The sequence below is a fragment of the Patiria miniata genome, unplaced genomic scaffold (genome assembly GCF_015706575.1).
Source record: "Patiria miniata isolate m_02_andy unplaced genomic scaffold, ASM1570657v1 HiC_scaffold_5, whole genome shotgun sequence".
Classification (NCBI taxonomy): domain Eukaryota; kingdom Metazoa; phylum Echinodermata; class Asteroidea; order Valvatida; family Asterinidae; genus Patiria; species Patiria miniata.
In genome coordinates, this window is record NW_024037072.1 from 17,848,415 (window position 1) to 17,860,986 (window position 12,572).

Consider the following 12,572-nt stretch of genomic DNA (forward strand, 5'->3'; position numbering starts at 1 on the left):
GTATTGGAACGACGTACACGCGCGCGCGGTTGTATAATTCGTCGGATCAGTGCGCGACGTCGCGTATAGCTGCAATTCAAAACAATTCAAAACATGATTCAGTAACTTTTGATTTGAAATTGAGATCTTAGAAAGCTGTTTTTCTCGGAATGTACAGCTGAAGCTTAGCTGAAACTTCATCAGGTTAGTTGCTCAGTATCCTTCATTAGAATTTGAACTCTTTTGTTGCTTCAAATGAACAAAATGCACAAATTACAAATGATGGACTGTAGCTTTAAACATATATTTACTTGAGTTTAAAAAGCCACAAATATTTAAGACTCCATTTAACTGCAGTGATGAAAAAAAAAGCGATTTGATAGCTTAGTCCGTCCCTCGAGTGATCGATATTCATCTGCGGGAAAAACCCATTTAGCAGGATTAGATTCATCTGCAGTTATTGCACGAGGTCACGTCAAAGTGGGTCCGCTCATGTCCGACGTCTCATAGGTCCGACGCCTCATAAGTCCGACAGTTCGGAATTATGAGGCGTCGGACTTATGAGGTGTCGGACTTATGAGGTGTCGGACTTATGAGGTGTCGGACTTAATGAGGCATCACATTTATTTACTCCGCCTCATAGGTCCAACGCCTCATAGGTCCAACGCCCCATAAGTCCGACGCCTCATAGCTCTGACGCCTCATAAGTCCGAAACAGTGTTTGTCCATTGTCGGACTTAAGAAGCGTCGGACTTATGAGGCGTCGGACCTATGAAGGGAATGTATGCCTCACAAGTCCGACGCCTCATAAAATTATGTCCGACGCCTCATAAGTCCGAAATTTCGGCAACGGTGGGCTTTAAGCACACAAAGTAACAATGAATTTTGTTAACATTTTAAGAGGAATGACGATTTCACATGATATACATGAATATGTTTTGGTTTATTTTTACGATGAAAAAAAAAACAGGATTGGGAAAAAAATTCTAAGATACCGAATTGCTGTTTTTGACGTATCGACATCCTTTGTTTTAATATAAAATTACAACGAAAGTGAAAAAAAAAGTTGCACTGTGTGCTAACTGCACGCTGTTTTGGTAGGAAAAACGGTCTCCTCTTCTTAATTTTCCCTTCATGCATTTGGAGGTACAATGTAAATAGCAACTCAGAGAAAAGTACACGTTCGAGCAAATAAAAAAAGTGATGGTAAGAGCATCTTTGAATTACACCATCGAACCAGTTAGACACTTTGTTTCACATAAACAACACCATAAAAAACCCTCTTTGTAGTATGTCGAGTTTTTTTCTTACTTTTCAAAAAATCGAAAACTGACTTTGGTTTTACACCTGAATTTGAAACACTTGCTTCTATCAGATACTTCGTTTGGGTCATCTTTCTCATATGTTTGAAAAAAATCAAAACAGACCCGACTTCTAATAAAAAGAATACTTTTGAAAGACAAAAAAATGCTTAATGCTGATGGCTTTGCCTTATCATCACAATTAAGGATAATCATTGACACTATACCTTATCAATCATGTACATAAAATGTAAATGTAGATTCAAAGATAGCAAGATGATGCTTAGGTTTTCTCGAAACATTTAACTCCCCCTTTTATCTTCATCACAGTGACAAGCTATCCACATCCTTTAACAATGACTTTTCAATCAGCTGGAATTTGTTTTTTTACTGCAGGCAGACTAAATGTCAACACATTACCACATGCACCAAATGACAACATGCACCAACGTTTTGTAGCCAGGGAACTAATTCACTTTCAAGAACAAAATGCACAATTGCGTTGATGAATTGTTTTTCCACTTGGAAAAAAGGCATTCGACAGTCTTACTTCTCTGCTTCAGTCATTTTAAATTATCCCAGAACAGCAACACCAACACTAACAGGTGGATACCATGTTTAACACCCCCCCCAATCCATCTCCCAAATAAAAGACATCCTAATTTTTGTTTGGGTTTTTTAAGCCTTGGCTTTGTCTCTTTGTCTTCAGCGAGGCTTCAGAATAAGTTAGAAGCATTAAAGGAGAAGAAAATATAGGAAATATACGACCAAATACTTTGGCCTAATATTATAGGATTCGATGTTATGACACAGTACATGGGCTGTATGTAGCCAGAGTCTCTCGCCCAAGCCAGGGGGCTAATATCTGAAAACAAAGCTGGGATATAGGTAAAACTTTAGATATCCCTTTGACACAAGGTGTTATGAGTAGAATGCTGCTGAAATGACTGTATCTCCTAAGTTGCTGCCTCTCATCAAAACAAACACAATGCTACATGTAGGGCTAGTGCATCGGAATCGAGTACCCGACCGTTAATGTCAGGAACCGGTTCTAGATAATGGGATTGGGTACCCGTAGCCAACTTTACAAATTACTGAGTGACTTCTCAGACAATGAAAAGAAAGGTTTCGAAGTCATTTGTGGGGAATTTTCAAAATAAAAAAACCAGGCCACATGGGAAAACAAAACATATTTCACATATTATAATGCTTGCGAAAGCTGCAGTTTACACCACAAAGCTATTAAGGTCTCTGTACACGCTTGTATCTTGCTGTATTGATGCACGGATGTGGTAGTACTATCGTGTGGACCTTTGTAAATAATCTGAACAGCAACTTCCGAGATTTGAATGTTGGCATGTTTGGCGTTGGGTTTCTTTAACGGGTACCCGTTTCCTGTACTAAGCGTAAATGAACAACCCTATATAATCCTCAACTTTAGTTCATGCTATTTCTCTTCCTGTTCTGCAAATTATAACACGACTACAACACAAAGGCGTCAGGTTGCAACATTCTTTCCCATAAAACAACTGCAAACCTGTTGTTGGATGGTGGAGATTTTAGAGTATTTAGGTTAATACTTCTAAAAAATATGCATTTACAAAATGCAATCAAGGTATAAATTATATTCAAAAGAATATGGTAACCACATATTCATTTTAAAACCATTTTTCACTTTAGCTTAAATAACTGCATGCAAGAACTTCCCTTTTCTTCTTTTCATGAAAATAGCATAGAAAATATCCTGTTTAGATGATTAGGTCCTGTATAAAATAAATAGGGAATGAAACATTTAAGGAAATGTTTTTACAGCACTAACACAACAAGTTTTGACGATATCATGACAATACATGCACCAGTTTTCCTGAGCCATTTAACGATTATGAAGCCTCACAACAAACTTGTCCTTGAACGGTGACGTGTACTTCACGCCGACCGAACTGAAAACCTTGCACGGAATGCCCACGTCACAGAGATACAGCAAGCCGGCATTAGTGTTGTCGTAGGACAGAGGTAGAGCCGTTACGACGGACCACTTGCTCCGGACGCTGTGGTTGGGACTTGGATCGACGGAGAGAACCGAGGCCTTGTTGGCCGTGACCCAAGTGACGATGCTCTTGAGCCAGGGCTGCTTGGACAGGGAGGTGTCGGTTGGCGTGTCCAAGGCGCTGATGATCAGATCTGGGGGTTCCTCTGGCAAGTCTGCGATGAATACAAGAAAAGAGTTACAAAACAGATATTACAGTCTAGGGCTGTGCTTTAACGGACATTTTGGGAACCAGGTACCCACGTTTCCATACACATGTACTATAGGTCTCGTTCAGATGACGTCCTTTCCTACAGACCAGCCACGTGCATAGGCATTTTGAGCGTCAACTTGCATAACGCGCATCAGCAGTGTCGTAATTCTAACACATTTCGAGCAACAAGCGCGTGTTTGGAACATTTTCAACACTGCACAATGCGTGCTTGATTGCGTACAATACGCAGTTGCAATTCTCCTACAGAGATGGCGGTCATTGAACGAGCCCTATTAAAAGCATAACAAACCCAGACCTAGGTGTTTTCACCGTGTGCATCTCACACAGCAGTGCACACTGCCTCTAATATAGTCAGTGTAAATGTAAAACAGCACGCTCTCTGTCAGAAATGTATTGTTTTCTTTAAAAGTACAGTCCATCATTTGCAGATATCCAAAAAGGGACTGACGTAATTATTGTTGAAAAGCATACTTGGTTTAAAGATAGTAATGGGACTAAAAAAGTTTTTTTTTGGCAAGCTGTCATTTTGAAGAAATCGATGAAAGAGAAAGAAGGCCTTTCCAACGATGTGTCTAAAGAGGCATCATTAAAAATTTCCGTTAGTAGTTCCTTCAGCACCCGGCTTCTTTAGATTTTGAGCACTTTTGTTGCTTCAAACAAACACAATGCACAAATTACAAATGATGGACGTTACCTTTAATTTTTATCAGCACCTCATCAATAAAAAGTTGTTTCCTTTTCAGAATGGTTGTGCTTTTATCCACAACGAAGGTGGTTTCAAGTAATAAAATTGAAATCAAACCCTTTTACAGTGCTAGGGTGGATTTCTTTGAATTTGGTATAATCATTAACTTGTTTTGTGCCATCTTGTTTTCTTCAAATGAGGGTTCCCACAAAAAAAAAATTAGGGCTTTTCATGACGAATTCCTATGCTGTTTTTACATCTAAGGATTGTATCTACAATGGCCAGGCATCCCACTGAGGCAAGGGATGCCACTCCCTTTCAGCCTTCCAGTTTGACCAAAGACCACTGAGCGCCACAAAGACATCACAATGGTGCACTGAACATGCAACCAGTATAGAGCATACATAAAAAGAGGAAGTATAGTAAACTGGAAGACTGCCATAGCTAAATCAACGTATTATGCATCATCCTTTATGGGTTGAACAGGATTCCATGACTTTTTCATGACTTTCAACGACAGCGTTAAAGGGAATATACATCATTTGCTTTTGTTGTAATTTTCAGAAATGGATGGATTTGGGAGGTTAGTATTTTATGGCAAATATTGTTACACTGACTTTTTTTGACGTTTTGGGTTCGTGGATGCTATAAAAACCAATAAAAACAATCATTTTGCTGTTGTCTAGCTCCCTGACTCCATTTAAGATGAAACTGAGCAATATATAGAGGTTAGGGAATTGTAAGGTCAGGGAACCAGTCTAGCTGGCTTGTACCCATTCACAGGTGTGTAATCGATTGCAAAGAAATGCAAACTTAGAACTAAATATGGTCAATTGGGGCAAGTATTTGAAAAAAAGCCAGGTTTTTCCAACGCTGGTCAGCCGACCAGTGTTAGAAATTGATACAAAATACCACTTTTCTTGAAAATGAAAGTACACCAAGTGCATGATTTTACAGGATACCGGTACTTTAGACTGTCATTCACTAACAGTCCAGCAAAATATTTCCTAATAATTTGGTAGATTTATTTTTTGATGTTTGCAAATGTTGTATTTTCCCTTTAAATTCCAGGATTTTCCATGACTAAGGGAACCCTGCAGATTGTTAGCAAATTAATTGGGAAGGTACATAAATTGTGAATGGATGTTTCTGATTTTGAAATAGGATCTCCAAGTTTGCGGCAAATTCAACCGAGTTTCCATTATTGACTTGTGTTGTCGTTCATAACTTCATGTGAAAGAGAAAGGAATCAGTATATGCCCCAAATCTAAAAGAATTCAAGAGATTTCAGTACACACCTCTTAATGTAGGAGAATTTAGGCCCAACTGATGTTAAATAAAGGAAATTTTCAGTGGCAGATCCTGATTTTTGTCTCGAGCATATTATGGTAATCCTTACTTTTAGGACACCTCTATTTTTTACAAGTTCTGTTCAAAACTGACTTTTGCAGACGACTGTCCAGTACCAAAGTGACTTTTTCAGGCTAAAGCAGTCTTTTTTCTTCATATAAACTTATATTAGTTGTAATTTTGAAAGCACTTTCAAAGAAAATGTGACTTTCCTACCTTTTTTTGCAGTTCGCCATCTTGCTTTTTTAATATATCTTCTGTTTGTCATTGTCGTCTTTAACCCCTCTTAAATCAAAGCCCTGCCCTCTTTCTACAAAATTAAACCTGCTGATATTCAAGAGGTGTCACTGGCAAATGTTCAAATGTGCCAAGAAATATCAGAATGTCACTTTTGAGTGTCATTTGTCAGCTGTTTTGGTGAGTCGTTTAACCTTATAATTTTATATAGGAAAGGGGTCCTAAAGGTAAGGATTACCCATATTATGGAGGAATCACATTGTTACCTTTGATGTTGGTCACATGTCTCCCAGATGTCTCCTTGAACAGCCTCAGCTCTGCCGTCACCACCTCGGGCATCTTGGCAAAGTTGGGCATGAAGAGTATGACGTCAGCGTTGTGATTGGCCAGATGCCGGGCACAGTTGATGCCCTGGGCCCCCTGTAGGTGCGGGCCGCAGACGACAAGAACGGAGGGCTGATTAGCTACCCTGATAGAGAGGACACAATTTGGAGGGAAATATACACAAACAAAAATGTCAGTGACTAAAGAAGGAATGTTGCAGTTTGCAGTCTATGGAGGTTACTTTGCCTTTTGAGTTCTAAAAATATCCAAATCCTTCTACTGAAAGGACTGAAAATGCTACAATGGGAATTAAATATCATATTGCCAATTATTTTGCAAAATTAAAAAAACAAAAACCCTCAAATTCCAAGGCATTTTTGCCAGGCTTTATCCCAAACTCATCCACTGCGATAGGAAAACAATGGCAAATTCTTTCAACTCATGAGAACATCAAGCCTCAAATCCGCACAACCTTTCCATGCATTTGAAAGAGGGTGCTCCACAGCTTTTCCCTTAATATATAAAACGATATAGATGAACTTGAACCAAAGAACAACGCTAACTGAACACACATAAACAACCCATTAAAACTGAGGCCTATCTTGCACTCATCTTACTTTCCAAGACACGGCCATATTTTTTTTACCTGGTTTTCCCAACGATGAGGTCTAAAGCCATCTTAGAGACGCTCACACCACCAGCTTCGAGTCTCCTCTCAGTGGTCAGACCCAGTTTGTCAGCTGCTTGGTACAGGCTCTGGACCATGTCTACAGATGCTGCTGGGATGACCACACCAGTTTCTGGAGATGGCAGAGCGAGAAGTAAGTTTCTCACACTTACTATCATGTTTGAATTTTTATTACATGTATCCTTAACTTCACATATTGACACTAAAGTCACATAAGGTCAACCACAAGTCCGGTACGAGAGGATGTACAGTAAAAGAGGGAATGCCTTTGTCACAGATCATATGAACAGCTTGTTTGAGACAGGATAACATGTGAGAAACTTGTGATTGACTTGTGATGACGTGACTGCAACTGGGGTAGACTTTTCCAAACTTTTTACCTGATGTATAGGAGGTGCACTTCACTTGTCTGCCCCCCTTGTCATGGAGGAAAGCTGGAACATTCTCCAACAGAATATGCTCATCGTGGGGGATATTCTTCACCTTCTTCTTGTTGTCTCCCATGGCCATTGTCGAAGTGATCTCCTCAAAGATGGCGGCCTTGTTGAAGGATCTCATGCTCTTGTCAAAGTCAAAGTCCGTTGCGAGGAATGACTCCACTGGGGCGCTGAAGCACTCCTCGTTTCTGGCGTTTGCACCAAAGTTGCGCCTCTGTTTCTGGCCGCCGTCGATTTTGCGAGGCGAGGATCGCACTTTCTGGTTGGTGTCTAAGTTTCCTGATGAAAAAATGCCAAAAACCTCTCAGTTGTCAGTCAACAAATGTGCTGCGATCAGGCTACATGAGTCGTTTGTCGACCCTGGTCAAATTTGTTTGTATTACAGATTTGAAAAGAGCACAATCTCAGCATTACTGCTGTGAAAACTGCATGCTGATACCATCTTTAGTTCAAAAATTATATTAGTTGGAACACCAAGAGATGTGATGAAAAGATGTGATGAAGTGGCCCTATTTTGGCCTGTATCTCCAAATAAAAATTCCCGACAAACGACTCATTTAGCTTGATCGCATCACAAATGTGTAATGGACCTAGTGTGTGTGTGCCAAAATAAGAACAGTAATTAAAACAAGTTCCAGTTAAGATTGAAAATTGTCTCTTGCTTCTTGCGGACTGGAAATGAAGTAGTCTTCGAGCTCTGTGCCCCCCCCCCCCCCCCAGCACTGAAAATGTAGGACAAACTGTCACGGAATGTCAATGAAACATGTTGCTTTTCTGACACAGCCTTACAGAAATATTTTTCCAAGAGCCTACCTGAGTAGTATCTGTTTTTTCTTCCTTTCTCAGAATCCGCTGCTTCTCTCTCCTCCTCTGACCCTTGACCTTTGCCCTCCTCCTTCTGAACTCTTTGAAATGCTGAGTGCTGAGTACCCGAGTATATCGTCGTCTGGTTGCCCCCTGAAGCATTTTTCTGGTTCGACGCATCCCCGCTGCGTTGTTTTGTTGGCGTCTTGCTGTGCGCACCGCCGCCGGACTGTCGATCCTGTTTCCTTGGTGTCCTCTGTCTGTCGTTATCTGACGCTCTGTGCTTGCTGTTTGGTGTATTGCTGTGCTGGACCACGTCTGCTCCATTGAGCAGGGGTGCGCTGTGGGAGGTTTTGATTGTGTCTTTTCTCTCGGGTGCGTCGGCTTTGTGTTCTTCGAAGGACTGCAGGATTTTTAAATCCCTTATGTCTACAGCTCTAAAGGAAAAAACAAACAAACATAAACGTACATTGGGAGGTTTTTATCGTTAACCCTCCTATGCAAACATATATTCTGTGCCAAGTTCTCCTTTCACTCAAAATTAATCAAGTGACTGTTTACAACAGTTGAAGAGCTCCCAGTCCACATAAAGCAGGATTGACTGGCAGTGACTATTTATGTAACTTGATACAGCTGTGCTTTGACTGTACGTGATTAATAAGCCAGCTGGCAGCTGTGCCTACCACTTGCTTGGAATATGAACTGGCTGTTGGTGACTAGCCTGTGTAAAAGGTATGGCAGGGGAAGAGAATTGATTTTTTGATTGGCTGTAACTGTTCAGACAGCAGGAGGGTAATAATTAATTTAACCCTGTGTTGCCCATTGTACATTGTACTTCCACACACACTGTTCCACTGTCATACAACAGTTTGCTGTACATGTATGAATGGGGTTCCCAAGGGCTGCAAAATGCACTTTTACATGTATACACACAGCTCCAGTCTTACTACAGTTTTGAAGTACCCGTTTACAGGGGCACTAGGTCCTGAAATCCCCGAACATTTCATGTTTTGGATAGTAGTTCAAACATCTGGTTGAAAGGAAACCAACCTAATGTCTTACCGTTCCCGAGAAAAGACGAAAAAAAACCCCGCTTGTTTACATCAGACACGACAGAGTACAAATAAGTTTTTCGTGTCGTTCTCAGTGTATGATATACACGTTGTGCGTCTCGGGAACAGTTTTGACCAATCACCAATGCAAAAAAAAATGGTTTCTTCAACGTCCGCAAAAGGCCAATACTTTACGAATGAAATCACAAATAGCATCCAAACAGCTCGAATTTATGGGGTCGCAAAAGTGGACCCCGAAATTTGCTCTCGCACGCATAATACAGGAATAACACAAAAACGCCCAGTTTTGAAAGGATAGTTGTGTGGATGTTTATATCCTACTTTTAGATGTTATTTCCACTTAACATCATCTCGTTCAAAGCGCGTTTTGTAGCCCAATTGGGCTGTTCTAGGACCTAGTGTCCCTTTAAAATATATAGGGTACTAGCCACACTACCATGTAATTTCTGTGAGGCTGGTGTCCTGTTGTGGTCAGAGATTGGGGAAACATGTCAAATGAGTTTGTTTACTATTGTGGTTGACAGGGACGATTAATCATGCATGCCCTGTGGGGCGAGGCCGGCTAGACCCACTGGGATTTTTATAACACAAACATAATAGTGTTTGTCAGAGGTGCTGGTGTTTGGCTATGATTATCAGGCTCAATACTTCAACCCAAGCTAAAGGGGCTCTCATCTCATTATTTGTCTATGTTTGAAGGAGGAACTTGTGAAAACTTTAAAAAAAAATTGAACAAAAAAAAATTAAAAACAATTAAAAACTTATATATTAAGCAACACTTACGCAAAACATGTTTTGTTGCAATCCCATCATGAAGGGTTTGAATTAAAGACTATCAAAATTTATCAAAACTGTACTACCGGTACCTCTGATGGACTTGTTTGGATTTGTGATAAAATCGTCTACAACAATGCATTATGTCTTTCTGTCATCCACCTTGCTCAAGACTTAAAACGAGTGCATAAAGACGAGTGCACTAGTATTCAGGAGGTCGTGGGTTCGATTCTCACCCGAGTAAGCTTGTGAAGTTTTCTCGCAAGCCCTTGCACAACACTTGAGTATTCAGCGTTTATAAAATACAACTGCGAAGGGCAAAAACCAACTATAAATTCAGTGTATTCAAGTGTCTAAATTGTTGTACACCTACCGGAGAGTGATTTCTGGGGCTTCAAACTTGATTCCATTCCAGTAGGGTCTCTTGAGAGAGATGGTCTGCTGGTCTTTGTTGACATCTGTCACCTCTCCCTGGAATGTGCCCAAGGAATCACCACAGTCCACGAACAGAAGGCACCCAACAAAACTGGTCTGGTCCATTCAGGCTCTGGACACTTCAGCTACATACATGTACGGGTATGTATCTAAGGGGGGAGTCTGTGCGAGAAAGACAAATGAGGATTAAAGCTTAATAGCTATTGTTTTATTTTTTTGTCTTATAGATGTTCACACCGAAACAGCTCTTGTTTTACAATTTTACTCTTTTCCAAATCTGATCAACTTCAAACTGGCACACACTTAGACCAACATCTGAAGATTTAGCTGAATCATGACGTCATGATGACATCATCCTAAATGTACATACTTTACGGCCCTCGTCATCCTAAATGTACATTTTACGGCCCTATATCTACAGAACCGGAGGTTCAATCGGGTTCAAACTCCGTATGCATGGATTTCAGGACGTGTTATAGACAAAAATTGCAGTGATGTCACGATGACCTCATCATGTTATTTTTTTTTAAACGAATTATTCAATTTTTTTTACCTTTTAAAATACTAGTCATATCAAGAGAACGTGGTAAATTCAAAATTATTTTTGTGATAGGTTTGTTAGGCTAGGTCATATATATTCATAAAACTGGCAATTTGGTAAGGGGCAAGTTTGTCATGGGGCACCATAACCCAACCCAACCTGGCCATCATTGGCCGTATCAATCCGTTTAAGTTAACTGCATTAAAAAATGTGTGAGGGCACTGTTCATTTGGTGACCCTTTTTCTGAATAGGAAATTGTGATTAAAATTGTGATTTTTGGGGGGCACATTCATACTGTTCTATTTAAAGCTACAGTCCATCATTTGCAGCTACATGTATCCAAAAAGTGTCTGACGTAATTGTTGTTGAAAAACAGGTGACTGCTCTATGTTCCGACACCCCTATGTTCCGACAACCTAGATTGTGTTACTCCCGGTTAGGGTTAGGGTTAGGTTAGGGTTAGGAATAGGAATATGTGCAGTCGGAACATTGGGGTGTCGGAACATAGAGGTGTAACCGAAAAACATACTTGGTTGAAGATAAGGGAACTAAATTCCTTGTTAAATTATTCTTTCTGGCATGCTGTCATTTTGAAGAAATCCACGAAAGAAAGCCTTTCCAATGGTGTGTATTAAGTCGCACCATTGGAAATTTCCGTTAGTAGTTCGTTTTTTTTATTCGGTGAAGCGCGCGCAAGCGTTGGCACGACGCACACGCACGCGCATTTGCTATAATTCGTCGAATCAGTGAGCGACATCCCGTAGCTGCATTCGGCTCAGTTAAAACATGTCTAGGATGCTGAATTCAGGCCCAATTCAAAACATGATTCAGTAACTTTTGATTTGAGATCGAGATCCTGGAATGTTGGTTTTCTTGAAATGTACAGCTGAAGCTGAGCTGAAAGTTCATCAGGTTAGTTGTTCAGCACCCTTCTTTAGATTTGAGAACTTTTGTTGCTTCAAACGAACTGAATGCACAAATTAAAAATCATGGACTATACCTTTAAATTCAAATTTTAGATTTCTGTATGCATGATTGCCGTCTGCCACATATTTATTGAAATAATCAAATAAGCATGAATAAAGACAAAGATTTTAAGAAAATGTGCATTTTGAGCATTTCAATCATGTTTCTGCACTCCTTTTTGTATGCAAAATAATCACATTTAATTTTTACTCTGCCTTAAATGTACACATTTCATTGTCTCAAAAAAAATCCTGGTCTGGCAAAGTGTCATGTCTGGTTTAATTCCATTTTCTTTTGTTTGCAGATTCCGACAAAATTCAAACTAATATTAAAATATTTATTTCATTTTTTTTCTACAAAAGCGCATCAAAAACAAGTGTAGAAAATATATTCAAAAATTAGCCACCCAACATTGCGACAACCAACGCTGACAGTGATTTGTCCGGAAACTGGGCAACCAAAATTAGCGTCATTCACAATCACATTGTCATGAAAAATCTAAAGTTGCCGTTGTAATTTACAAGGGTAAATTAACGTTATCTTTTCAAAATGTATTCTCTGAAATTGAAGCCCCAAATAACAAACATTTGATTACCCCGTATGGCCGTAGCTAGACGTAACGCTAGTCGAGTTTTCCAGCAAATTTCGACGTTCTGACAAGCAAACCTCAGAGCTAGCTGGCTTATGTAGCGCCCTCAATATAGAGGGCACGACGA

At 40.0% G+C, this 12,572-nt stretch overlaps 1 protein-coding gene across 1 annotated transcript; it reads right to left on the reverse strand.

Moving 5' to 3' along the window:
* Positions 1-885: 885 nt before the first annotated feature.
* On the reverse strand, positions 886-12,561 carry LOC119742070 (enhancer of mRNA-decapping protein 3-like). The gene is made up of 7 exons (XM_038218093.1): positions 12,452-12,561; positions 10,287-10,510; positions 8,076-8,503; positions 7,206-7,541; positions 6,784-6,937; positions 6,080-6,282; positions 886-3,482 (listed from the first exon to the last, which is right to left on the reverse strand). The coding sequence occupies exons 2-7, from the start codon at positions 10,451-10,453 to the stop codon at positions 3,154-3,156; spliced, it is 1,617 nt and encodes a 538-aa protein (XP_038074021.1). The 5' UTR covers positions 10,454-10,510; positions 12,452-12,561; the 3' UTR covers positions 886-3,153.
* Between the last annotated feature and the right edge of the window lie 11 nt (positions 12,562-12,572).

Coding starts and splice junctions, on each gene's coding strand:
- LOC119742070 (XM_038218093.1), bottom strand. CDS start 10,453: ATGGACCAGACCAGTTTTGTTGGGTGCCTTCTGTTCGTGGACTGTGGT. Junction 7,542..8,075: donor AAAAAACAGATACTACTCAG/GTAGGCTCTTGG, acceptor TTTTTTCATCAG/GAAACTTAGACACCAACCAG. Junction 3,483..6,079: donor ACATGTGACCAACATCAAAG/GTAACAATGTGA, acceptor TATTCATCGCAG/ACTTGCCAGAGGAACCCCCA.